The following is a 26,355-nucleotide window of genomic DNA, read 5'->3' as shown; positions in this document are numbered from 1 at the left end:
AAAAAAGTCTCTTAAACTCTCTCTTAAACTCTCTTTCTCTCTCTCTCTCTCTCTCTCTCTCTTTCTCTTAAACTCTCTCTTAAACTCTCTTTCTCTCTCTCTCTCTCTCTCTCTCTCTCTCTCTCAATCTCTCTCTGTGTTTCATATCCATTGTACTGCAATGGGGCGTTTTAATGGTGATACATCGTGATCTCGTATGGACACACTCTCCTCCTACTTCCCAGATTCTCTCTGTCTCTCTCTCTCTCTCTCTCTCTCTGTCCCCCTTGGCAGCGGTCTGTGCTGTGTAATGGGGGGCTCAGAGCAGAGGTTGCACGGTGCTCCCTGGTGACACTAATAGCCGAGCACAAACATACTAATGCATTAATGGCTGTGTTAATCAGACTCATCTCCTCTCAGGAGCAGAGTAATTGTTTAATGAGGCCTTTCAGTGGTGTCAATTACCACACACACACACACACACACACACATACACACACACTCACACACACACACACACACACACACTCCTACTCCTCTCTCTGTCTCTGTGAGTCATTTCTCTGGAGGAAAAACACTACAGTAATACACACAGCCAAATACATGTAATTACACCTGTGTAGCCGTGTGTGACTGTTGCGGTTGAGTCTGTGTGATTGTGTACCTGGTCCTGTGCTCTAATGCTGATGTGTGTATGTATTTTCTCACTTTCACAGATCCTAAAGTTGGGTCCTATTGCGTCATTCCTGAGGAAGAGTCTGGACCCGCCGTCAGACAGAGCCATCGAGCTGGCCATCACTCATCTCATGGACCTGGTGTGTGTGTGTTTGCTTGCTTTCATACATGTTCAGATCAAAAATGTCCGAACCTTTTCATTTTTTTTTCCTGAAAGGATATATCCATGTACTTTTGGTTACTGAGATCACGAGATTATGGATAGGGGTAGCTTTCGTATTATCTTAGAAAATCCATAATCACGTACATACATGGACCACGTTACAAATAGATACTTAAATATATGTAATACGTACAGAACGGGCTATTATGTAGAGGTACTTTCATAAAGAAATAATGTAAAAGGGGCATTTAATTATTATATCACTCTTTATTTAATTCATTTCCCATCAAAACAACCGTTAAGCGCAAGATATTCATTTTAGGAGATATTTCAGAGGAGATCAGCCCTCCTGTCATCCTTGGGTCAGTTTGACTCCAGCACTTTAAATTTCTGGGAAATATCAAAGTTCTCATGGGACTTGCGTTTTCCTTTCCCCATGTGGTGTAAGCTATCAGTGGTTCTCACGCTACTACAGGTGTGGTCATGTAAGGCTGGGGCCCTAAAGCTGAGGGAAGTTTTTTTGAAGTTTATAAAATTGCTTGTTATAGTGACCTCAGTGTCGCCCACAACAGCCAAAACAAGTGTGTTTAAAATGTTGTTTCTTATCTTTAATACAGTTAAAACAGCCCAGGGTCAAATTGACCCCAAAGAACACCACTGCATACAAAATGTGTACAAGAAACTGAAAACATATCATGTTAATTTTATGTTTACCTTTGTTTCCCTATTAATTTAGGAGAAGTCATTAAATATGAAGCCAAAAAATGCCAGTCATTTATTTAAACATTGAATGGGGTGAAGTTGATAGAAAGAGGGTTATATAATAGTATTATCCACTTGAATAATCACAGAGAAAATCAAAGGGAAACTGTTTTATATGATTTTTAGGATGTGTGTATATGTATATATATAGAGAGAGAGAGAGGAGAAAACCATGCTGCTTCAGATTCTGTCCTTCTTCCACTGTGAGAAGACAACTCAACTCAGAAAAGGAGACACATTTGAATGTGTTTGGAATGACTTTGGTCATGAGAGACAAAAAATGCAGCCAACTTCTGAGACTGAAATTTGGAGGAGTGGAATAAAATCACTGCTGATTTCTGTCAAAAACTGAAAGCTAGTCTTGCGAAAGGAACAGAAGCTGTAATAAAGGCAAAGAGTAAAAAACTAATAATGAACATATTAATATTACTATGTCAGTATGTACACAAACACAATTAATTACACATATTTACACATACACACGGTTCAGGACATCAGTGCAGCGATGTATGACAGAGAGAGACTGTTCTGGGCTTTCAGACAGAGCTGGGGGGGGGTGTTAGATCAGTGGGCTGTGTTGTGATGCTGCTGGATGGGGCTGAAATTGGTGATAAGTACAGGGTGCTGCAGTTGAGAGAGATGGATAGCTGAGAGAATGAGCTGCAGCTGTTTGGAACAAAATGGAAGCTCAACAGCTTAGTGATGCTGTGTGTGTGTGTGTGTGTGTGTGTGTGTGTGTGTGTGTGTGTGTGTGTGTGTGTGTGTGTCAGAATGCGCTGGACCATAATGAGGAGCTGACTCCATTGGGGTTCCATCTGGCCCGCCTGCCTGTGGAGCCCCACATCGGGAAGATGATTCTGTTCGGAGCTCTGCTCGCCTGCCTGGACCCTGTGCTCACCATCGCAACCAGCCTGAGCTTCAAAGACCCCTTCTTCATTCCACTGGTATACTTACACATATACGCTTACCATTACTGCTAGCCTGAGCCTTAAAGACCCCCCTCTTTATCCCACTGATATACATACATCGGATCAAGTCAGGTGGTCTGTATTGTCATTTCTCAGTCTACCTGGTATAGATTGCAACGAAATGTTGTTTTTCAAGCCCCATGGTGCAACACACAGCAGCAGCACATAATGTATACATAATTTATACCACTGATATACATTCATTATGCATGTATGCTAACCATAACAGCTACCCTTAGCATTGAAGACCCCTTCTTTATGCCATGACACAGATAATCTTTAATTTTGCTGAGTATTTATTTTTTTCAATAGTTCAATGTACTATGAACTATGAAAATACTGTGATTCTGTAGCATGAACACATTTTCTAGTTTTCATCACCAACATCCAGTGAGAGCAACAGCGGCTGCATGTACAGCTACATGCGAAAGTTTGAACACCCTGGTCAAACTACATGCATTTTCTAAATGAAAGTAAGTAACACGTCCTCTACGGAGAATACACTTAAATATTTTTCTGCAAATTTTAATGCACAATTTAAAAGTATTTACTGAGTTTAACACATTAAAAAAAAAATATATATATATATTTACACACACAGTGGTGTGAAAAAGTGTTTGCCCCCTTCCTGATTTCTTATTCTTTTGCATGTTTGTCACAATTAAATGTTTCAGATCACCAAACAAATTTAAATATTAGACAAAGATAACACAAGTAAACACAAAATGCAGTTTATAAATGAAGCTCTTTATTATTAAGGGAAAAAGAAATCCAAACCTACAGGGCCCTGTGTGAAAAAGTGATTGCCCCCCATTAAAACCTAATAACTGATTGGCCCACCTTGGGCAGCAACAACTGCCATCAAGCGTTTGCGATAACTGGCAGTGAGTCTTTTACAGTGCTGTGGAGGAGTTTTGGCCACTCATCTTCACAGAATTGTTGTAATACAGCCACATTGGAGGGTTTCCGAGTATGAACCGCCTTTTTAAGGTCATGCCACAGCATCTCAATCGGATTCAGGTCAGGACTTTGACTAGGCCACTCCAAAGTCTTAATTTTGTTTTTCTAAAGCCATTCAGAGGTGGACTTGCTGGTGTGCTTTGGATCATTGTCCTGCTGCAGAACGCAAGTGCGCTTCAGCTTGAGGTCACGAACAGATGGCCGGACATTCTCCTTCAGGATTTTTTGGTAGACAGCAGAATTCATGGTTCCATTTACCACAGCAAGTCTTCCAGGTCCATCAACTACCACCACCATATTTTACTGTTGGTATGATGTTCCTTTTCTGAAATGCTGTGTTACTTCTACACCAGATGTAACGGGACATACACCTTCCAAAAAGTTCAGCTTTTGTCTCGTCAGTCCACAGAGTATTCTCCCAAAAGTCTTGGGGATCATCAAGATGTTTTCTGGCAAAACTGAGATGAGCCTTTATGTTCTTTTCGCTCAGCAGTGGTTTTCGTCTTGGAACTCTGCCTGCAGGCCATTTCTGCCCAGTCTCTTTCTTATGGTGACCTTAACCGAGGCAAGTGAGCCCTGCAGTTCTTTGGATGTTGTTGTGGGGTCTTTTGTGACCTCTTGGATGAGTCGTCGCTGCGCTCTTGGGGTACTTTTGGTCGGCCGGCCACTCCTGGGAAGGTTCACCACTGTTCCATGTTTTCGCCATTTGTGGATAATGGCCCTCACTGTGCTTCGCTGGAGTCCCCAAAGCTTTAGAAATGGCTTTATAACCTTTTCCAGACTGATAGATCTCAATTACTTTGTTTCTCATTTGTTCCTGAATTTCTTTGGATCACAGCATGATGTCTAGCTTTTGAGGATCTTTTGGTCTACTTCACTTTGTCAGGCAGGTCCTATGTAAATGATTTCTTGATTGAGAACAGGTGTGGCAGTAATCAAGCCTGGGTGTGGCTAGGGAAATTGAACTCAGCTTTCCAAAGATGTGATAAACCACAGTTAATTTATGTTTTAACGGGGGGGCAATCACTTTTTCACACAGGGCCCTGTAGGTTTGGATTTCTTTTTCCCTTAATAATAAAGACCTTCATTTATAAACTGTATTTTGTGTTTACTTGTGTTATCTTTGTCTAATATTTAAATTTGTTTGGTGATCTGAAACATTTAAGTGTGACAAACATGCAAAAGAATAAGAAATCAGGAAGGGGGCAAACACTTTTTCACACCACTGTGTATATATATGATATATATATATATATATATATATATATATATATATATATCGCCGTTAATCCGTGCCCCAATATGTTAAATTCAGTAAATAAACCGTAATTGTGCATAAAAATGTGCTTAAGTGTGTTCTCTGTAGAAGATTTGTTCACTAATTTTCACTATGAAAATCAACAGAAACGTAATTTGACCAGAACTGCTCAAACTTTTGTATCATATCACTTGTTCGAACTCGTCCGTTATTGTAGCCTCTCACTCTCGTTAAGACAGCTTGTAGATACTTGTTACAGAGGGGCTCTGGAGGGTAACTGGAGCTTTCTATGTGGTTGCTTTTGTTAGTTTGTTGCTTGTTGATTTTTTTTCATAGTTCTCCTATGAGCACTGTCCAGCGTAGTCTACTGATACTGCTACATCAGCAGTGTTTTTTGCTTGAGAATGATGCTTAAGATTTAATGCACTTTAGTGAGGAATCAGTTCACCATGGCAGTAGTTGGGAATATTTTTGTTTCGAGGGAGCCACCACTGGAACTCATTATTTAATCGCTATATTTGAGTCGAGGCAACAAATGGAGTTGCAGCTGTTTTCAGCCTGCACTACTGCGGATGATTCAAATAGTCAAACTAGGTAAATATATTAATGGTGTTAAGATTGTGGTATATTAACTATGGTATCACTAAATTCTTAACCTTAATGTAAGTATTATATCAAGTAATTTGGCCCATTGGGTTAATGGAGTTACAAGATTTTGATATGTCAGCTGCCAACACACCCTCTAACCTGCAGTTAGCTAACATTGTGCTTAATCTTAACTTCGAAGAGCAAAATGTCTAAGGACCATTTTTCCTACCTCTGGCAACCACACACATACCCAACCCCCCCAACAGTACCTCACTGCTGAAACTCATCTAGTTTTCTACTGCCTGATCTTAACAGTGAAAAAGCAAATGAGCATGTTATCTCACAGGGCAAGGAGAAGATAGCAGACCAGCGGAGGAAAATTCTGTCCAAAAACTCCAGGAGTGACCACCTCACAGTGGTCAACGCCTTCTCGGTAAAACACCGTCAACAGCATCTGTTATTTCCTTTTATTTCCTCTTGTCATTGTTGTTTTCCAGTCTGCTGGGTAATGTCTGGGATTTGTTTTCTGTTCCAGGGCTGGGAGGAAGCTAAGAGACGTGGCTACAAGTGTGAGCGAGAATACTGCTGGGACAACTTCCTGTCTGCCAACACGCTGCAGGTCAGTCTCTAACATTCAGCTTCTCTCAGCTTTGCTGTTTTAGGGAGAAGAAGCTCAACACGTTTTATTAATATTGAACATATGCTTTGATTTTTCAGTACTTGAAGCATCACATTCTAATATTGTGCTGGTTTCTGTTCAGATTTACCAATTAGGATTTTCAGCCATGCTAAGAATTAGATATTTGATAATGCTTATGTGTTTATTTCAGTCAGATACAGTGAGGGAAATAAAAGGATTCAGACACTTAAATGCTTCTTATTTAATATACATTCAGGGCATATAGCCACTTTAATGTCTTTTGATTTTGTATTTATAAATGCAAGCAGTGACGTAAGTATTCAGGTTCAAGAGGCTTTATTGTCGTTTCAGTTTGTAAACGAAACAACGTTTCTCCAGGACTGTGGTGCAACACAAGGACACAAGTGCAAAACAATATAATATACACAGTGCAGACAGTACAATACAGTAAATACAGCAAAAAAAATCTTACAGTAAATACGAAACGGAACACAGGCTGTACACGGTACTGACAATATGTGGAGTTGCGCAAAAGAGGATATAACATACTATGACACATGCACATATATGCCATATGCGCCAATCAGGCATAACATTGTGACCACCTCCTTGTTTCTACGCTCATTGCCCATTTTATCAGCTCCACTTACTATATAGGTGCACTTTGTAGTTCTACAGTTACAGACTGTAGTCCATCTGTTTCTCTGATACTTTGTTAGCCCCCTTTTACCCTGTTCTTCAGTGGTCAGGACCCCTATGGACCCTCACAGAGCAGGTACTAGTGTGTGTTGTGCTGGTCTGAGTGGATCAGACACAGCAGTGCTGCTGGAGTTTTTAAACACTGTGTCCACTCACTGTCCACTCTATTATACACTCCTACCTTGTCAGTCCACCTTGTAGGTGTAAAGTCAGAGACGATAGCTCATCTGCTGCTGCACAGTTTGTGTTGGTCATCCTCTAGTCCTTCATCAGTGGTCACAGGACGCTGCCCACAGGACGCTGTTGGCTGGACATTTTTGGTTGGTGGACTATTCTCAGTCCAGCAGTGACACTGAGGTGTTTAAAAACTCCAGCAGCGCTGCTGTGTCTGATCCACTCGGACCAGCACAACACACACTAACACACCACCACCACGTCAGTGTTACTGCAGCGCTGAGAATGATCTACAGTCTGTAACTGTAGAACTACAAAGTGCACCTATATAGTAAGTGGAGCTGATAAAATGGACAATGAGCGCAGAAACAAGGAGGTGGTCATGAGATGTTATGCCTGATCGGTGTATATGGCATATATGAGCATAGCAGTCCCTGAGGTAGCAGCCAGAACAGCAATGGAATACAGTTGGTTGATACAGTATTATTAAATGTGTAAAATGTGCAAAAATGCAAGTAGACAGATACGTATGAACATAATAATAATAATATAAAATTATATATATATATATATATATATATATATATATATATATATATATATAATATAATTATATCTGCAGTTGGAACAAAATCTCTTCCTCACCCCTGTCTCTCTGTAACAGATGCTGCAGAATATGAAAGGACAGTTTGCGGAGCACCTGTTGGCCGCTGGCTTTGTGAGCAGTAAGGACCCTAAAGATCCCAGAGCCAACATCAACTCTGGTAAGGCTGACTTTTATGAGAATGTAGGCCTGTTTAGATTACTTTCATCTAGATAGGGGAAATACTATGTTTTAAGTGGTTTCCATAAAGATCGGTAATTCTAATCCAGTATGAATCTGCAGTGTGTGTAGTTTTACAGTCTGACTGTAATAATTGTGGAGTGATTTTAATCCAGTATGAATCTGCAGTGTGTGTAGTTTTACAGTCTGACGGTAATAATTGTGGAGTGATTTTAATCCAGTATGAATCTGCAGTGTGTGTAGTTTTACAGTCTGATGGTAATAATTGTGGAGTGATTTTAATCCAGTATGAATCTGCAGTGTGTAGTTTTACAGTCTCACGGTAATAATTGTGTGAATGGTCTCCCATAATTGTCTCAACCTGGAGTTCTGTAATAGTAGTCCTGTCCCAGTCACTCTGAAGGAATAACAAAACCTGCTAATAGACACAGCTGTACAGTGTGTTATTATTTAGTGCTGATGTCAACATCTGGGCTATAATTATCAACTCAGGCTATCTAGTATTACTAGCGCTGAGTATCATTGAGAGTTTATTAATATACCAATACTGATACGATAAAAAATACGATAAAAAAGTCAGCGTAGCTTAAACCAGCAGTGAGCGTGAGGTGTGGAAAGTGGATGTATTTACTGAACACAGTGGATTATTGGCTAATCAGGAAGTGCTTAAATTATGTAATTTGAATGTAATTTAAATTTTGGAAAAAAAGATGCTTATTAGGTTATTGATCCAGATTAGATCAACTACATAGGTACTTTCATGGAACTTTCATCTGCTTGGTGGTAATAAAATAATTCGATTACATATTGAACTTTAGGACATTTGTTATCCAGCTAGTGCTTAAGAAAGATGTACAATTCTATAACTGCAAAGCAAAGTACTGTGTAATGCAGTGGTGTAATAATTATATGAATTTCTGAAAAATAAAGCCCAGATGATACATATTGCATCACTTTTTTTTTGTGTATTTGCTAGGCAAGGTGCAGCTGTAAAGGCTCTTTGATCTTCCAGGGCCCATTATAGGATATTAAGGAGCGAGCTTAATTATTAATTCATTCTAATGGTTGCTAAGCAGCGTATGCTTAGATAAAACAGCCCCTTTCATTTTATTTTACTGCTGCTGTGCAGGTCCTGCCAGCATTTACAGCTAGAAGCTCACTCTAAAGCACACGCGCACTCCATGTTGCTGTAATGGGGCATTTTCACTGATGACACATCATGATCTCACACAGGCGCACTCTCTTACACACATATGCGCACACACACACACACAAACACACACACACACACACACACATACACACACACACACACACCTCCTCCATCTTCTCTGCCTCTTTCTCCACTGTTGTACTAATGTGTCAGCTGACAGACTGTACTGGAGTATGATGTGTAAGCTGTGGTTATTCTGTTATTCTGTTTTGTGAATAACCTGGTTTCCACCACACGGAGATGTAAGCAGGGTGTATTTATCCATTTTTAAATTGCGTTTATACAAACATGAGCAGATCTCACACAAGCATAATCATAGTCGGATCTTTCTGGGGTCAAGTGTGCAGTTTGAATGGGAGACTATACTGTAGGTTTAACTATTTAGAGCAGTTTTTCATGTTCTTCTTTTGTGACTAACTCTTCTCACTGTGTATGACAAAGTACAGACTGTAGTCCATCTGTTTCTCTGATACTTTGTTAGCCCCCTTTTACCCTGTTCTTCAGTGGTCAGGACCCCCATGGACCCTCACAGAGCAGGTGCTGTTTGAGTGGTGGATCATTCTCAGCACTGCAGTAACACTGATGTGGTGGCGGTGTGTTAGTGTGTGTTGCGCTGGTACGAGTGGATCAGACACAGCAGTGCTGGAGTTTTTAAACACCTCTAGCTGATTTCAGCTTCATACCACTGAAGAATTAGGGGTGGGCGATAATAAATAATTGTCCCCCTCTTTAAAGATGTATGATTCTTTAAATGTAACTAAAGCCCAGCAGTGAGGAGCTGAACTTTACCCTCCTCTGCTGTCACTGCAGACTGGCAGGGTCGCCTACAGAGCAGCGCTAGTAGCTGTTAATGAAGTAATGATCTTTTTTTATTTGAGGGTCCCGTTTTGTGGGGGAAGATTTCAACCACTACCCCTTGTAACTCAGTTCAAAGGGGCAAGGTAAAAATAAGAAATGGGACTGGACCCATATCTCTGTAGAGCAGTGCCGATGTTATTACACCACTGAACTCTCAAATGTGCATTTGTCTTTGTAATGAGGGGTTTATGTGCTGCATAATATCCCCCTCTGTGTAGTTGTGGCTTGACGGCTGTTGCTGACGCAGTCTGATCACGTTCTGCATTGACATACTGAGCCACCTGAGGAAAAGCTGCTCTCACACTAATGAGCGTCATGGCCATTGAATGTGTCCACAATTTCTGGCTCTACTGCCGTCTAAATGCAGGGTTGCTTAGGTCACTATTCCTATGGAACAGTAAATATATTGAGCAGTTTTGTAGCTGGAGCTCCTGCCTTCCGTGCCCCCAGTGAATGAGCCCTCTTTGAGTGTGTATGTGTGTAATTCCCTTTATGTACTTTGTACCTTCTTTTAATTGTATTTTTAAAATGATCTTTTATTGTTTTTCGTTCTTGAGTTATGAGTCTGAAAAGTGTTTTGAACTCAGTTTAGTAGAATGGTCCATATATATGGATGGTGTGTGTGTGTGTATTCTTCAGTGGTCAGGACCCCCCTGGACCCTCACAGAGCAGGTACTATTTGGGTGGTGGATCATTCTCAGCACTGCAGTAACACTGACGTGGTGGTGGTGTGTTAGTGTGTGTTGTGCTGGTCTGAGTGGATCAGACACAGCAGGGCTGCTGGAGTTTTTAAACACCTCAGTGTCACTGCTGGACTGAGAATAGTCCACCAATCAAAAATGTCCAGTCAACAGCGTCCTGTGACCACTGATGAAGGACTAGAGGATGACCAACACAAACTGTGCAGCAGCAGATGAGCTATCGTCTCTGACTTTACATCTACAAGGTGGACTGACAAGGTAGGACTGTCTAATAGAGTGGACAGTGAGTGGACACAGTGTTTAAAAACTCCAGCAGCACTGCTGTGTCTGACCCACTTGTACCAGCGCAACACACACTAACACCACCACCACCACGTCAGTGTTACTACAGTGCTGAGAATGATCCACCACCCAAATAGTACCTGCTCTGTGAGGGTCCATGGGGGTCCTGACCACTGAAGAACAGGGTAAAAGGGGGCTAACAAAGTATCAGAGAAACAGATGGACTACAGTCTGTAACTGTAGAACTACAAAGTGCACCTATATAGTAAGTGGAGCTGATAAAATGGACAATGAGGATAGAAACAAGGAGGTGGTCAAGTGGAAAAAAGAAGCTGTCAGATTTGGTCCCCTTTAATGAATCAGGTCTCTCTGCTTTCTCTTCACAGACAATGAGAAGCTTCTTAAGGCGGTCATCGTGGCCGGCCTTTACCCCAAAGTGGCCAAGATCCGCCCCAGCCTCCACAAGAAGAGACCCATGTAAGTGTACCTACTTTAGATGTTTGCTTCACTCTCCAGTCACGTGACATGCCTGTGACTCATTTCCACACAGATGGACTTCTCGGAGTCCTAATTGGAGCCGGGCCCTTAATTTCGAAAACCTCATCCATAAGGAGGGACTTTTTTATGCTTTTACTACCAGAGAAGGTAGAAAATAAAAACAATGAAAGCTGTAAATCCCAGGAGCCGCAGTGCGTGAGAGTGTGAGTGGAGAAAAGAGTGAGTAAGAACAGTGATGTCCTCCAGCAAGCAGACGCAGTCAGACAGGTGACTGCACTTCAGACAGAAGAAAACAGAGAGAGAAAATATCCCATATCGACGAGACGAACTCAATTTGGCTCTTTTTCTTTTTTTAAACTGCTGCGTATCGAGCGCTTCTCGTCCCGCTCCTATTATTAGCCGGGTGTGAAAACAAAACCATCATCATCCTCGCTGCGTAGAGCCGTCTGAAACAGCATGTCAGCTTAACTTTTACACGCTGCCATCAAAACAACATCAATAACCCAGTCCAGTCTGGAGGAGCTTCAGCCTGAGCCAGCACTGTGATTAAGAGTGCCGTTAGCTTGATGGATTGCGGAGAGGCAGGAGGCAGGAGGCAGGGTGGGCGAAGACGCACCAACGTGATACTTAAATTTGTTCATGATACACAATTTGTTTCAAATTTATCATAATGCACCAGCCAAAGCTTAAAAACAGAACAGCTAGGAAAACTATGGGTACAAGATGTAAAGGACCTCATGGACCTGGCTTTTCAGGCTTGTTTCTCACTCTGTCACTGCCTCACTCACTACCTCACTGCCTCGCTCCATCACTCATTACCTCACTCATTTGCTCTCTCCTCATTCACTCATTTACTACCTCTCTCGCTCGCTTACTCACTACCAGGCTCAGTCACTGATTACCTGGCTCATTCACTCATTTACTACTTCACTCACTACCTCACTGCCTCGCTCCATCACTCACTACCTCATTTACTTGCTCTCGTTACTTCATTCACTCATTTACTACCTCTCTCGCTCGCTTACTCACTACCTGGCTCGGTCACTGATTACCTCGCTCATTCACTCATTTACTACTTCACTCACTACCTCATTGCCTCGCTCCATCTCTCACTAACTCATTCACTTGCTGTCTCATTACCTCATTCACTCATTTACCACCTCGCTCACTTGCTTACTCACTATCTGGCTCGGTCACTGATTACCTCGCTCATTCACTCGTTTACTGCTTCACTCACTACCTCATTGCCTCGCTCCATCTCTCACTAACTCATTCACTTGCTGTCTCATTACCTCATTCGTTCATTTACTACCTCGCTCGCTTGCTTACTCACTATCTGGCTCGGTCACTGATTACCTCGCTCATTCACTCGTTTACTACCTCACTTACTCACTCAATCACTACCTCGCTCGCTCACTACCTCACAACTTTGCACATGCTCGCTCACTCATCTCGTTCAACCACTATCTCGCTCACACATTATCTCGCTCACTCACTATCTCTCTCACTATCTCACTCACTCACTGTCTCGTTCACTCATTATCTTGCTCACTCGCTTCCTCGATCACTCATTACCTCATCGCTACCTCACTCACTACCTTGTTCACTCACTCCCTCACTCACTACCTCCCTCACTCACTCCCAGTAAAGGCAGTCAGGTGGATCTCCTTTGCAACCATCTAATAAACCATCTTCTGTTTTGTCGTCTTATCCATTGAGCTGGTACATCATGTGACGCATTGCTGCTTTTTGATTGGCTGTTGCATTAAACTTATTTTCATGAAGTTGAGGCATTTGCAACGGGTGCAGCTTCAGGTGAGTTGCAGGACGTTGCATATCCTGCCATTTAGTTTCATACAGGTGATTATCGGTTAATATATATTTTTTACGGTCACATAATCAGAAGACATTTTTTTTGAGGAGGAAAAAAATCTTTATATTTAGTTGGAAAATACAGAAAAACATTTTTATTTTTATGATCTATAATTAATTCTGCTTAATATGACCAGATACATGAACAAACAAGGCAAAAAGGTCCATTTTCAGTATATTTTCAGAGATATTGCAATCATGATGTGCAGAAATATAACCGCAATACGGTGTTTTCATCTGTATTTTAGATCCTATCATATCTGAGTGAGCTGTTCTCAGTGAGCCAGTAGAAGTTTACCCTTTTCTGCTGCTGGTACCAGGTTTAGATCTCAGGAGGATTGTCTATCAGTGTGAATTATTCCGTTTTCCCTGAATTTGTCACTGTGATGCAAGTTGCCTGTCACCAGCTGAAATGTTTGTGCTTTTTCCGCAGGCCAGCGAAGGTGTACACTAAAGCTGACGGGAAGGTTTGCATCCATCCTAAATCTGTCAATGCGGAGGAGACTCAGTTCCACTATACCTGGCTCATCTATCACCTGAAGATGAGGACCAGCAGTGTGAGTACACACGCATATACACCCCCAGACAGATAAAGGGTGAGGTCACATTGTGGTGTCATAACACAAGAAGTTATCAGCGAAATTTGCTTTTGACAAGCCCACCATTTTCTCTCTCTCTCTCTCTCTCTCTCTCTCTCTCTCTCTCGCTTTCGCTCCATTTTGAACAATAAGCCTCATTATTTTGCGCCAGTCTTTGCTGAGCCACTCCATTTGAGTTTGTTGAGAGGGAAGGGACTTGACAAGGCTTTTGAAATTGATGTGGGCCGTGTTTAAGAAAAGCTCCATCTTTTATTCAGGACCTGTCTGCCTTTCAAGTCCCGCCTCTCCACAGCCTCGCCTCAGATCAAAGCCCCTTACTCAATCACGGAGCCCAAATCCAGTCATCTCTCTCTCTCTCTCTCTCACTCTCTCACTCTCCCTCTCCCACCCTCCGATCTATGTGGCACAACCACCTCAAGACGTCTTTTCTCGGAAGTGACAGCGTCTCCTGCTGTAGCTGTGGTTCAGTAATCCAGGCAACCTGGGTGGGACTAAGCTCGGGGGAGAAGAGTGTGTGGCTGGATCCAGTGCTGCCTTCGTGTGCTAGTTGAACTGTCCGGTTTGCCTGCTCGTTAAATCATAAATACAAGGTCTTTTGTGTTTTGGTGTTTTGTGGCAGGGATGTGCGTTTCCACTAACTTTGATATCCGAAGGAGTTCATAAACAGATATGCGGTGAACCTCCCTACCTTCCACGTCCAAAAGTGGCACCAAAAATAATGTAAGTTACTTAAAGGAAAATAACAACAGAGGAGCGTTTTATTTAAGCAGTAGAACAGGAGAGGGAGTGTGTTATCGTGAAATAACATCACAGCTGTGATTTGGTTGCAGGCACGAACCGAAGGCGAGTGGCATTTAATATGTTTTAATGTTAGCAATTCCTTCTGCCAAATTATAGTTCCTTAACAAGCAGCTTGTTGCTACGTCAGAGCTTGTTAAGGAACTATAATTTGGCAGAAGGATTTGCTGACATTAAAACATATTAAATGCCACGTTAACGGCCCAGTTTATTAATTTCTTACTTTATTTATTTAACTGCTGTATAAAAGCAATAGAACACTCGAGGTTGTGTGTTATTGCCTTCGGCTTGTGCGACCAAATCACAGCTGTGATGTTATTTCGCAGTAACACACTCCCTCTCGGGTTCTATTGCTTAATTAACAAGCAGCTTGTTGCTATGTCAGAGCATCAAACTCCGCTCACTCGCTGCACATACAATTCGAAAAACGTGTAGTCTGATCTTCAAAGTCTGACCAAATCAGACTGAGCCATAAAACTGCTGCAATATCAAGTTCAGCTCAGTTTTGTCAGTTTTTGCCAGATCAGTATTAATGTTGTTTTGTTCCAGCCAGTCTGTAAAGCATCTTACAGCCCATTTAGTTTGGCGAATGGTGTTGGGTTCATTTCTGGCTGATTCCAGGTTGTTCAGCTGTTCTTCTGTCTCAGCTGCCGACTGAAAAGCTGCTCAGTGGTGATGACAGTTTGGGAATTTAGTGTCGTCTCATCTTCAGAGTCGGACCAAATCGGCTGTCGGTCAAATGTGATCTTAAAAGTGTCCATTTTCTGTTTGTGGCAAAGTAAGAAGTAAAAACGTTCAAATGGCTTGAGCGTCTCCTACAGCTGTCAGAGTTGTTGCTTAGCAACGGCGTCTCAGCGGAGTGATACAGTGTTTGTGGAAAAAAAAACGCCTCTCAACCAATCAGCTTGCGTGGCCGGAACTAACTGTTGTGTAATAGTCCATAACAGCCGAGGGGCATCAGTAGGTTTTCGTGCTGGATGAGTAATGGAGGCTGTCTCATCAGCTAACAAGCTAACAGAGCTAACAAGTGTCACGTTGGATGGAGATGAGGACTCTTTATCTTCTACAGAGGGTCTCTTCTGCTCAGTGAACCATGTGCCACCTTGTTATTTGTCAGAGAAACATGTTTTCATTGCTTCTGGACTAACATCAGCTCGAGTAGTTAGCCTAGTTAGCGATACAGCCGTGCTATGTCTGCCTGCTGTAACCAGACCAGTTCAACATTAGGCCGTGACTGGACAGTGATTACAGCCACACTCCTGAGTTTGGCAGCCCGTTGTGATTGGACAGCAGTTATAACCACACTAGTTTACCATTAGGCTATGATTGGACAGTGATTACAGCCCTACCCTGTGTTCAACAGATGGCTGTGATCAGTGATTACAACCATGCCCCTGATTTTGGCTGAAAGATGTGATTAGACAGCAATTATAGCCACACCCTTGAGTTTAGCAGATGTCTGTGATTGGACAGTGATTACAGCCATGCCCCTGATTTTGGCTGATAGATGTGATTGGACAGCCGTTATAGCCACACCCTTGAGTTCAGCAGATGTCTGTGATTGGACAGTGATTACAGCCATGCCCCTGATTTTGGCAGACGGCTCGGATTGGACAGCAAATATAGCCACATCCCTCAGTTCGGCAGATAGCTGTAATTGGACAGTGATTATGGCCACACCCCTTAGTTTGGCAGACGGCTGTGATTGGACAGTGATTACAGCCATAACCCCCCCCCCACCACCACCACCCCACCAAGTTCAGCAAACGGCTGTGATTGGACAGTTTTTACAGCCATACCCTTGAGTTCGGCTGTAATTGGACAGTAATTACAGCCATGCCCGCAATTTTGGCAGAAGACTGTGATTAGACAAGATTGCATGTCACCGCTGGATGATTCTTGTATACACTTGGTGGAAGTGCAGTAAGGCGTGAAATGTGATTGATAGCATTTTAAGGTGAATTACATTCACTTTTGACACAAATTCAGCATTTAAATCTTCAAACACAAATCTGTGTGAATTGTTTTACAGTTGAGAGATCAAAATTCATGGAAAGAAAATAATGGAGGTTTAGCTTTTCAGCTTGATGCATTTTCTGTATCTCTAATGAAAGATAAAGTGATGAATTGCATATAATTGCATATTGCACTTTTTTCACTGTTGAAAAAAAAAAAGATTGCTTGAAGATCTGGCATGGAATTTTCTCCATATCCCCTAGAAACGGAGGCAAGTATGAAAAGAGGAGAAGAGAAAGGTGTAGCCAGTAGAAAGCAGCATGTTCATCAGTGCAGGGGCTGCTGATAGAGCTATACAGAGTGAATGAGAGAGAGAGAGAGAGAGAGAGAGACTGACTGATATGTCTGATGGTAGAGAATGAGAGTAATTTAGAAGGGGAGAAAGAGAGAGACGAAAGAATGTAAGAATGCGGCAGAGCGAGAGTGATTTAGAGAGAGAGTGGTTAGCGAGAGAGAGGCAGGTGATTGAGAGGCAGGGACGGGCGAGTGAGAAGTGAGTTAGAGAGAGGGAGGAATGGAGGAGAGACAGACAAAATAACAGCTGAACAGCTTCAGGAGGGAGAGATTAGAGGCGCAGCACAAAAAAAACAGAGAAAGAGAAAGCCAAATGATTTTTTTTTCTACTCCACACTCGAGAGGAAGCAGGGTAGCAGACAGCCTCTGGCAGATAAAACCACTCTTCATTAAACTTGGACGAGCTAGAAAGTCTCAGGGAATGGGTTTGTTTCTTAAAAGTTGAAGATTAAAAGGTATTTTAGCATCGGAAAGTTTGGAAGTTTCATCAGTGGCCTGAATACTTCAGCAAATCCATTCAGTCTGGGCCTGTGTCTGCATAGAATCCTCTGATTTGGGTAACTGTTTGGGGGGAAAAAACTCAATTTATCTTTACCTTCCAGTAGTTTTGCAATTTTGTGATGGTTCCTAATATTGAAGCAGCTGCAAACACATTGGTAGTTTGAAGCACAGTAACGCTGATTCTTCGTCAAATAAAAGAACATAAACACCGCAGCTCAGTACAAGATGTGACTGGTATGCATTGGTGTGCAAATCTGTCGTTTTTCTATCAATTTCAATGCACGAATTCTGTTTGGTAGGTTTGGGGATTTGGCGCCCTCTCTGATGCAGTGTAAGTGTTGTAACATGGATTGTGCTTTGAACTCCTTGGGTGAGTCTTTCAGAAGTAAAGATAGTGCAACAATTCAGGAATAACATTTCTCAACATAAAATAGCAAAGAGCTTTTGCTTTTCATCATCTACGGTACATAATAACATTAAAAGATTCAGAGAATCTGGAGAAATCTCTGTATGTGAGGGACAAGGCCAAAAACCAGTATTTGCTGGCCGTGATCTTTGGGCCCTCAGGCAGCACTGCATTAAAAACAGACATGATTCTGTTGTGGAAATCACTGCATGAGCTCAGGAACACTTCTACAAACCACTGTCTGTGAACACAGTTCATCACTGCATCCACAAATGCAGATTAAAACTCTGAAATGCAAAGAAGAAATTATATATAAACAGGATTCAGAAATGCTGCCACCTTCTCTGGGCCTGAGCTCATTTAAAATGGACTGAGGAGAAGTGTGTCCTCCGGGTTAAAGACCACTCAGCTTGTTATCAGAGCACAGTTCCTAAGCCAGTATTCATGATGGTGTAGGGGGCATTAGTGCACATGGCATGGGTGACGTGCACATCTGTGAAGGCACCATTAATGCTGAACGATATATACGCTTTAGCAACAAATGCTGCCATTCAGATGACGTCTTTTTCAGGCCTTCTTTATTTCAGCAAGACAGCAACCTGTCCTTGTTGTCCACTCTCTCTCTCACACACACACACTAACAGCAGGCCATGTAGGAGGAGAACAGAGTGAAGGACACAGCACCTCCACACTTTTACTCCCCGCAGGTTCACCCAACACCACGTGTGTAATATAAGTGTGTGGGGGGAGAACAGAGTGAAGACACTGAAAATGGGTTATTTTATATGTTCTTCACAGAAAATGAGCAAAGGACAAGAATCTGAGGCTGAAATAATAATAAATCACAATTTTTTCTTTTGGTAAACATTGAAAATGGGTCCCACAGACCTGAACGCCACACAAGGGTTAAGAAAATCGTAAGCCAATAATTAGGAAGTATAAGAAGAATAGTTTTTTTTTGAGAATTGAATTTAAGAACGTTATCATGAACTTCTTAGCGTTTGTTCTCAGAACCTTCGCAGGTTTTTCTTAAGAAGGCTTTAGTGAATCCGACCCAAGAAGTCCTGGCTGATGGACCTTTGCTAAGGTTGACTGTAAGTTAGATGTTTCCCTGATCTGAGGTCTCCATACTTCGTTGGTCACGAAGGTGGAGGCTCCACTGTAAAGGCTGCCGGTTGTTCTCCTGCAGGAGACGCTGAGAGCTCCTGACACTCTGTCCACACAGAGGCTCGAGGTGATAGAATGTGTAGAGTGCAGCCCCCCCGTAACCCACCCCCACCCCCATCTCTCTGTTCCACTTCACACACGCTGACAGTGTCTCTGTGTGAAGGGCAGAGTGGAGAGTCGCTGCCTCTCTCTGCGGTGAAGAGGACGGAGACTTTCACATCCAGGAAATCTTTCCCTCTCTGCCCCGGACTGGACATTTATGTTTCTGTCCAGCAGTCGCGCTCTCTCTCCTTCTCTTGCTGTCTCTTTGTCTCCCTTGCATTCTCTCTCCTCTCTCTCTCTCTCTCTCTCTTTACTCTGCTTTCTGTCTTTCTCTCTTTTCTTGTGTCTACTTTAATCTTTTGTCCTCATTCTTTCTAGTTTTCCCCTTTTTCATCTTTCTCTTTCTTTCTTTCTTTCTTTCCCCCCTCTGTCACTTTTTCACTCTCACTCTCTCTTTATTCTGCTCTGTCTCTCTCTATCCACCTCTTCTGCATCTCTCTTTTCTTGTTTCTCTATTTTTTTTTTCTTTTGTCCTCATTCCTTTTTTACATTCTGTTTTCCTTTTTCATCTCTCTCTCTCTCTCTCTCTCTCTCTCTTTCTCTCACTGTGTCCTTCCTCTCCCATGCTCTCTCCTCTCTCTTGCCCTCTCTCCTCTCTCTGTTGCGTTCTCTCCCTCTCTCTGTTGCTGATTGTCTCTCTGTCTCTCTCCTCCCTCCATCTCTTCTGCATCACTCTCTCCATCTCTCTCTCTCTCTCACTCCCCCCCATCTCACTCTCTCTTGCTCTGTCTTTCTCTCTTTTCCTGTTTCTCTATTTTTTTTCTTTTGTCCTCATTCTTTCTTTTGTATGCTTCTGCTTTTTCCTTCTTCATCCCCCTCTCTCTGTTCAGTTCACTAAGACATATTTTGGTTTAATATTTGCCAAAGCAGATAAAATAACACAACCAACGTTTAGTTTGAGGATGTCGGTTTCTTTTACAAAAAAACGAAGAACAGCAGTTTATTTCTCTCTCTCTCTCTCTCTCTCTCTCTCTCTCTCTCTCTCTCTCTCTCTCTCTCCTGCAGATCTTCCTGTACGACTGCACGGAGGTGTCTCCCTTCTCTCTGCTCTTCTTCGGAGGAGACATCTCCATCCAGAAGGACAAGGACCAGGAGACCATCGCTGTTGATGAGTGGATCGTCTTCCAGTCTCCAGCTCGCATCGCTCATCTGGTCAAAGTAAGACTGCAGTCTCTGCGCTTTACAGTGCTGAACAAAACACATCAGACGATGCTTTAACACTGTCTGGGCTGAGTTTCCCCTGTTTTTATATTTATTCTAACGTTTACCAGGCAAATAAATACTGACTGCCCAGGACACATCGCTCTAAACATCATGTTCACTTAAGGCTGGTGCTCAGTGCTTAATGATGTAGACCACCTGCTTCCCACTGTGAATTCAGCAGACCCTCAGGCAGAGCTGCATTTCATAGACTTCACGAAATGAATGAAATACCCTTTGTTCATCATTTCTCTGTCTGCCATATTCCTGCTTTGTGGAACGCAGCCTTGAGTCACAGGAAGCTTTGACCCTAAAACGCTGTCGTGTCTAATAATTGAAAGAAAACTATCAGGATTTGTGTAATCCTTTCATTTGTTATCAGCTGTTTAATGGCTGGTGTTACTTTGTCTTTTTAAGCCTTTATTACCACAAAGCCGATTTCGGTTAGAGCAGAAACACTGCCCCCTATGTGTGATTAAAAAGAAAAACCTCTCTGTCTCTCTCAATCACTCTCTCAGCCTCTAAACTATCATCCTGCACAGTGAGTTTAGGGGTTTAAGAAAAAAATCGATCTATAAAACTTTTCTGGAGTTGCAGAATCGAGATCCAACTTTAAGCCTCAGCTTTGGCTGCGCTGTTATATTCTACTCAGCGCCAAGAGAAGCGCGCAACTGCAGACAGGAGCTGAGCATCCATAATGAAGGAATCTCATGTAAAAATCATTTCTGAGTAAAACTTTTCTCCAGAGAGTGAACCTGTTCAGAAAGCCCGACTGGTACTTATTCCCTTTCGACCTGAGATGGATTATCAGGCTGTGAAGCCTTTCTGAGCAGAAAAGATGACAGAATGATGATTTGGGCATTTGGCTTCAGTATCAATATTCTTGTCAAAAGTCAAAACAGGAAAAGCTCACATATGCGACATTTTACAAGCCGTTTAATCTCACCGGTGACCAGGCACAAGTGGGTCCCCGAGAAATTTAAATTAAATCAGCCTGCGCTGACGACTCCCGCCACTACAACACACATATTGAGAGACGAGACTGTTTAAACCAGCCCAAACGTTAAGAAGAGCCTTTTTTTTGTCCTTTCAACAAAAATCAAACCACCTTTGGAGCCACATTATCTTAAATATATTTAACCATCTTGGCTGTAAATATGTCTCAGTCTGTGCTGATGTTCTAGTCTAGGCTAAAAAAAATAATATAAACGAAAACGCAGACTTACTTTGCTCTGCTTTAAGTTTTAGCTCAGCTATAGCTGCTTTTCTCGCATCTCCAGCAGGAAACTTTTCTCAAAACTAGAACCGTTTCTTGTAAAATGTCTCAATGTTTTTTACGAGGCTGAAGCTTCTCATTCGCCAGCTTCTTGTTTGAATTTTTCTGTTCCACCTTAAATGGTGCCTGAGGCATCAGAATGTAACTGCTGTACCATTTAAGGTGGAACGAGACAGTTCGAACAAGAAATTGACTTCAGCATCGCAACTTTTTAGTGTTTGTCAGTTTCTCGCTGCAGTTTAAACGTATCAGGAAACCAGCTGGAGTGATTATAAACACTAATAAGTCCATTCATCTCCAAATTATCGATGTTCGTCTTAAATCTCTCTCTTTGCCTTTACGTTAGCTACTAGCTAGGTGAGGCTGTTGTCTGTGTTGCTGTGGTGACCAGTAGTCTGTGTGCAGATCTCCAGGGTTAAAGGGTGAATTAGCAGTTCTACATTAACTCCAGAGTTTAAGACCATTTATTGTTAAACTGTGTTGAACGACCTGCAGAGCTTTATTTTACTGCAAAGGAGGATTATTTTATTTTTACCTACTAATCTGATTCTGTGGAGCCACAACAGGACAGTAAAAGAGCCGTGTTTGAGATTTTCGTTAATGTCTGGCCCAAAGGATTTAAAAAATCCTAACATTGAAAATGTGACAGACCCCACATACAGTGACTCCACTGATTGTCTATAGTCATTTGCCCAGAACAAGACACCCCACACTTTCAGTTAACGCTCCCGAATAAGCGGCGTGATCAACAGTCCCGTCTCTCAGAGCCTCGGATCTCACAGAACTTCACAGCAAACGTGACTTTACACATCAGATAACAGCAAGGCACTGGGGATGCGGGAGGGGGGTGCTGTGGTTATTTTAGGACTGCAACTGTTAAAAATAAGAACAGTAATATTGAAACGTTCTGAACTTTATCGCAGTTTGAGCACTGAAACAAAATGTGGTTTAGATTTAGAGTTTTATATATTCAAAACCATCTATACACAATCGTGAAGCTGGAGGAGGTTCATACTGAGCACCTGTAAAATTACATAATAAACTTCCTGCCCATTTAAACGGATTGAATCCTTTTGAATCTCCCTCTATAAAACACATCTTCATGATGCTGATCTCACTGCAACCACTGTGAGGCGAGTTTCTCTTTAAGCGAGGCTTACTCTGGCGTTCCAGGCCATGAGGGCAGCCTGTGACAGTAGCTGTAAATCCAGGCGATAGTGAAGTGCGCACCATTAAGTGCGTCAGGTAGCGAATCGCTAACCTGTTTTCAGCCGTATCTGAGCTCAAAGCGCTTTACTGCATTAACACCCACTAAATCACAGCCATAAACGGAAAAGTAAACAGCGGCATAGCGGCCAACGTTTACACAGCATTACTGGCTTTTTGATTTTATGCTGTTCTCTAATGTTGGCCGTGCAGCCGCGGGAGTTTGGCAGGTGTTTCAAACACTGCGTTCAGCTTTTAAACTGTTCTTCAGCCAAACACAATAAATTCTACTGTTTTTTTTACTAGGCCGTCTGTTTTTTCCCCCCCTTACACTTCGCAGTGGGGACCAGCTAATGGAAGTTTTACTGTACTCCCAGCATTCCTGCTTCTCTCTGCGGTCATCATATCTTTCCTCGAGGTCAGGGTTTATATCTTATTCAGCTCTCTGTGCTCTAAACTCCTTCTGCTGTGGAAACACTGAGAGACCAGAAACCTTCACACTAAATTAATGAAGAAATTTGCAGCAATCAGGAAAACTGAACACTGATCCTACATCATCACTCATGTGGACCAGCATTCAGTGTTATTGAATATATTGTGCATGTTTTGGGATTATTCACTCACTGACCATGACCAATGAGCAGCCAGGCGTCTCTAACTGAAGCAGTGATGTCCTGAAAGTGACCCTAGGAGGCAGGGGCAAAGCTTAAAGGGGCACCCCAACCAAAATGAACAGTGTAACCATTACTACATGTATTTTAAATGGCCTGCTCTCCTCCTAAAGCAGTGCTACTGCAGTCCCAAGAGTGAGATGTTCTGATTTAATTACTAGGAAAATCCCTTCTGATGATGCATCTTGAAGGTGGGAGGAAACCCTAACCTTAATATTTTCATAATGCATGCTGGGTATTGTAGTGAGAAAATGTTGATGGACGAAAACACCAAAAATGATCAAACAGATGAGGCCGAGGGAGGAAATGCAGCGCTTCAGCATGTTACACAACATGGCAGACAACATTAAATCCTAGTTTTCAAATGGAATGAACATTTAAGTTGCCTTCCGGTTATGCTGCGGATCTCTGCTACAGGTTATGGTATTTCTGACTTTCACTATAAAAATTATTATTATTTTTAAAACTTACCACAGACGGCCTTATGTTTCCCTGCGAAGGTGATATAATGTATTATATTCCTTATGCAAATTATTACTGAAATTTGTAGGTATCATTTTCATTCTAATCATTTTATGATTCTAACTCTTTGGTATGATTCAGAATTATGTTTATATATTAAAAATATAATAAAAACTCATTGAAAATAGTTTTATAGCTTTAGAGTTTTATTTTGGCTGAATTATTGTTTCATTCTGATTGATTATAAAGTCCTAAATTACATGAATTAAGTGAACACATCCTCTACAGAGACTCTTCTGCAGTTACTTTTAATTTTATTAATTTAACATATTGGGGGAAAATTTAAGTATAAAATGTGGCCTGTGCAAAAGTTTTGGCACCTTTAATATTGTGTTTTATTTTTTTCCCCCAGTGTGTTAAACTCAGCAAATAAAACAGAAATTGTGCACTAACAGTTGCAGAACTCTGTAGATGTTATTTTCAACAAAACGTAATTTGACTTCAGCCTTTTGCGTACAGCAGTAGCGCCGATGCAGCTGAATCAGGTCAGCTTGTCAATGTTTACCCCCTTTTTGAAAATCTGATGTTGCTCAAGCCGAACGTTTTGAGTTCACCTTGAGATTTTTTTTTGTTTTTCTTCCTCTCCTGTCAGAATCTGAAGAAGGAGCTGGACACGCTGCTGGAGGAGAAGATCAAGCGGCCGTGCCCTGTGGACTGGAGTGACCGCAGCTCTAAAGACTGCGCTGTGATTTCGGCCATCGTTGACCTCATCACGACACAGGAGAGCCCCGGGGCCGCTCCCTCGGGAGAGCCGTCGAGGAAGATCCCCCAGCACTGGGACGACTGAACCCATCAGAGACATCAGAGCTTCACCATCATCATCGGGACTGACAGACAGCCAGTGTAGCCGCATTAAAGGTGCAACGAGTAGAATTTAACATTAAAATCCGGTGATGGCTGAAGGAACACTTTGCCAAGACAAGCGAATAATTCATTAATTTCTGTCCAGTTAGCATGTTAACAGGTCCCCAGTAGCTTCTATACATTGTTAGCTGTTAGCATTTTTGGCTGAAGTGCCCCGTTTAAAGGAGTAGTTGTCAGAAATGCTAATTATGAATAGCTGATGCAAGTGACATCGTAGTGCTAACGAGCAGTCATTGGCTTCCTTTCACTGTTAGCCATGTTAGCATTTTTTGAGTTGAAATGCTGTTCAGTTGGTGTGGAGGTGAAGAAAAGGCTGAAGTCAGTGAAGATGGAGGAACCTAACGTCACGCCATTCGCTCAGACTCGCGCACGTATAGTGTTTAGACTAGCGGTCCAGTCAGATCGTGCATTTATATCTGTGTGATCTTCACCGCAAAGTCCATCTTCTCAGCGTTTAACTAATCTACCCCCACACGTCTGAAAAATCATTCGTATGCATTCCACCCTTCTGTTACATTTGCAAGCTGTAAAATGTAAAAATTCTACTTATTGCACCTTTAAAGGAAAGATTTGGCTAAAAATCTCATTTTAGTGCTGGAGCTGTGAGGCTAACATTGCTCACAAACACTAGGAGTTAATAGTCACCCAAACCTTTACTGTAAATACATCCTCAGCACTTCTCTAACTGGCTCAAACTGCAGCCAGGTCTTCTTTAAGGTGGCGCAGGCTTGTCGATGTGGTTTAGGACACAATGCGATGGCCGAACACTGAGCAGACAATGGTGTTACGCCAAATTCTGCCTCCCCTGCAAAATCCAGCTCCCCGTTGAGTGCAGACGTGTGACACAGGCATATGGTTGCCAGATTAGAAGGCCGATTTCTGTTGTTTCTATATCTTCAGTTAGAAACGGTTCCAGGTATTTATAAATGAGGAACAGCAGAAATCGCGGCGCGTCTATATGCCTGTGAGACGTTCGTGCAAGTGAGCAGTCGTACTTTGGCACACCTGTTGTCCAGAGTGACTGCCCTCAGCGTTCGGCTACATGCTGAAGTTTTTTAGTAGTTTACAGTGTCCTAAACCACATCGAGGTGAGCTGGACGTGGTTTCGGCGAGTTGAGACGTTTTGGGGGTATTTCTACAGAAAAGGTTCGACTGACTGTTGAGTTCTAGTGTTAGAAAAGAAGTTAAACTAATGAAGCCAATTTTGGACACCAGATGTGTCTCGGATGATCAGCTACATATGAGGTGATACAAACTGTGTAAATTTGATTTTTTGGGTGAATTAGTCCATTGAGATATGAATGGCGTGACTGCAGTGGGGGGGGTGATACACTGCTGTGTTGAGTGGTCAGACTGACCGACTGAGGCTGCCCGTTCCAAGACTTTTTGAAATTACTGAAAGTTTTTTTTTTTTCTATTATTACAGTGATGGTCTGTTATTTTGTGTTGCCTTTGCACTGTTTTGTTAAGTTTTATTCCTCCTTCTGGACACAAATCAGATTATTAAAGTTGCTTCATTACAGCACCCTGTCTGAGTTTAGGTCTCTCTCTCTTTTTTTCTCTCTCTCACATCTCTACTTCTCTTTCACTACCTCTACCTTTCTCTTTTTCTCTCTCTATCCGTCTCACTACCTCAGCTTTTTCCTATTTCTCTCGCTC

The 26,355-nt window shown here is 42.2% G+C and overlaps 1 protein-coding gene across 1 annotated transcript; it reads left to right on the top strand.

Annotated features, from left to right (window-relative positions):
- Positions 1-695: 695 nt before the first annotated feature.
- LOC118818293 (ATP-dependent DNA/RNA helicase DHX36-like) lies at positions 696-26,231 on the top strand (the record flags this gene model as incomplete). The annotated part of the gene is given in 9 exon segments (XM_036585514.1): positions 696-794; positions 2,350-2,523; positions 5,700-5,786; positions 5,889-5,972; positions 7,531-7,630; positions 11,091-11,181; positions 13,508-13,631; positions 19,963-20,115; positions 24,425-26,231. Coding segments are annotated over 9 exon segments (1,107 nt in total), but the record flags the coding sequence as incomplete, so codon positions are not given.
- Positions 26,232-26,355: the final 124 nt, after the last annotated feature.

This window comes from Colossoma macropomum, unplaced genomic scaffold (genome assembly GCF_904425465.1).
Source record: "Colossoma macropomum unplaced genomic scaffold, Colossoma_macropomum, whole genome shotgun sequence".
In the NCBI taxonomy this organism is placed as follows: domain Eukaryota; kingdom Metazoa; phylum Chordata; class Actinopteri; order Characiformes; family Serrasalmidae; genus Colossoma; species Colossoma macropomum.
Note: the sequence above shows the minus strand (reverse complement) of the source record. Positions and strands in the feature narration are given on the sequence as shown.